The following is a 2,333-nucleotide window of genomic DNA, read 5'->3' on the forward strand; positions in this document are numbered from 1 at the left end:
AAAAGAATGTAACCCAGATCTTCCAACCGCCGATTGGAAGGTTGGTCGTTTGGATGAGGTGGATGGACCAAGACGACATGCGGTGTTTATATTAAACATAGAGTCGCTGCCACATCTAGCCGAGACCCAAGGATGTGTAAGTTATGGCTTTCATGATATCCATATGAAGGTATACAAAAGCGATCAGCCAAAGGATTCCGAAACGGACAATCCTCCGGTGGAGTCAGCAGTGAAAAAATCTCCTATCGAATCCGAAGGAGACATAAAAAATGCAGACTATGACGAAAATCGTATGCGGGAAGTTTCTACAGGCTCAAACCTCACAAAAACTGAACCGCGAATTGTTTCGAGAGTCGCCGAGATCTGTGAAGAGGAAGCCCTTTATGACTCAGTTGAAGCGGCTGATCTGAAAATTTGATGGTTCTACGGTTCCTCCAGATAAATCTTCACCATTGTAAGGCCGCTTGTGCTGCCTTAAAAGTTCTCCTGATGAAAGGAGACATATATATAGTTCTTATTCAAGAACCATACATACACTGGCGATCAAAACCGAGTGCATATTTTAAACATTTTTACTTCTAGTGTCATATATTTTTAAATAGTTGTCGGATTTCGTTGAAATTTTCAGCGCTTATACTTCATTACATGTGCAACATAATAATGTACGAAGAAAAAAAAATAAACATGGCAACACCAGCGAATTGCAGCAAAAATATATGGAAACCCTATGCACTCAGTTTTGATCGCTTTGTTCAATTAAAAGCTAAGTAGGCTACGCATTTCCAAAGATATGGAAATGTACCGTTAGGTAAATGTAGGGCATTTTGTTTGCTTGTAGTATTCTTCAGTGAATTTCGGTATTATTGTGTTCGTTAATTTTGGAGATTAAGGTGCGTTAAAATAAAGTAATTAAAAAATGACAAAAATCGCATTAGATGTGGAAAATAATATAGTCACCTTGACTAATAGTGGAAAATCGTCACGTGTTATTGCTAAAGAACTGAACGTGAGTCAACGCACCGTAATATCTGTACAGAAACGAAGAAATGTTGCTCCTGTGCCGAATTCTGGTGGTCGCCCAAGGCTGTTAAAAGACTCAGATGCCCGTTTGATGTTACGTCAAATACGAAACAAAAGCTGCAAAACACCTAAACAGCCTGCTTTAGCAATAAGAAAGAACGTAAGTGCACCAACTGCTCGTAGAGCGCTTCACAGACTTGGATACGTTTCAGCAGTCAAGAAGAAAAAATCAGCTCTATCTGATAAAAACATAAAATCCAGACTCACGTTCTGTAAAAGTCACAAGAATTGGACGGAGGAAGATTGGAAACGGGTAATTTGGTCCGACGAAACAAAAATTAATCGTTTCCAGAGTGATGGGAAAGAATATTTTTGGCATAGACCTCATGAGCGTATTCAAAAACACCATGTAAAACAAACCGTGTGGATAGAAGCGCCTACCCTGAAGAGGAAGTGGTTTTCCAGCAAGACGGAGACCCAAAGCATACAGCGAAAATTGTGCAACGCTGGCTCTTGGAACAAAATTTTGAGTTAATGCAGTGGCCAGCACAAAGCCCAGACCTCAACCCTATCGAAAATTTATGGGCTGTGGTCAAGAGGCGATTGGCGCAGTATGAACGAGCGCCAAGTAACATGGAAGAACGTTGGAGCCGAGTACAATTAGAGTGGCAAAATATTCCAAGTGAAATCATACAAAATATAGTTGAAAACATGCCTAGACGTATAAAAAAAGTGATTACAAACAAAGGATTGTGGATTCCGTACTGATACCAAACATATACTGTCTTACTAATAATACGTTCAAAACTGAGTGAATACTGCTGCCTTATTTTTTCCTGTGAATTTGTTAATTCTAGTTAAGTTTATTTTTTTCTGCTTTCTAAATGTTATTACTAACATAATAAATAGCATTCCCTGAAATTTTCAAAATTATCCGTCTATTATTCAAAATTGTTTGACACCCTAAATAAAATTATCGTAAACATGCACTCGGTTTTGATCGCCAGTGTATATAAGAACAATATCTGTGAATTAAGCACTCCGGGTTTCAAACTTTTGCATAATACCGGTAACGATATAAATCGAGCATGTATAATTGCTAAAAACGAACTAAACGTGTTTCTGCTTCCTTCATTGCGCAATGCAGACACTGTCGCAGCCAGTCTAGAGATATCCAAATGCAAATATTGGGTATCTGTGCCCCTGTGCCGTTAAGACCTTAGTTGAGGAGTCACTGAAAACAAAGACGAAACTCATTATGGGATGCGATGCGAATGCACATCATAGTATATGGGGAAGTAGTGATACTAATG

At 38.8% G+C, this 2,333-nt stretch overlaps 1 protein-coding gene across 1 annotated transcript; it reads left to right on the forward strand.

The window, feature by feature from the left end:
- The first annotated feature begins 916 nt into the window (after positions 1–916).
- Positions 917–1,555, forward strand: LOC142232855 (uncharacterized). The gene has a single exon (XM_075303563.1). The coding sequence runs from the start codon at positions 917–919 to the stop codon at positions 1,553–1,555; it is 639 nt and encodes a 212-aa protein (XP_075159678.1).
- Positions 1,556–2,333: the final 778 nt, after the last annotated feature.

This window comes from Haematobia irritans, chromosome 1, assembly GCF_050003625.1.
Source record: "Haematobia irritans isolate KBUSLIRL chromosome 1, ASM5000362v1, whole genome shotgun sequence".
In the NCBI taxonomy this organism is placed as follows: domain Eukaryota; kingdom Metazoa; phylum Arthropoda; class Insecta; order Diptera; family Muscidae; genus Haematobia; species Haematobia irritans.

Excerpts from the sequence above, each read along its gene's own strand:
- LOC142232855 (XM_075303563.1), top strand. The coding sequence starts at position 917 with ATGACAAAAATCGCATTAGATGTGGAAAATAATATAGTCACCTTGACT.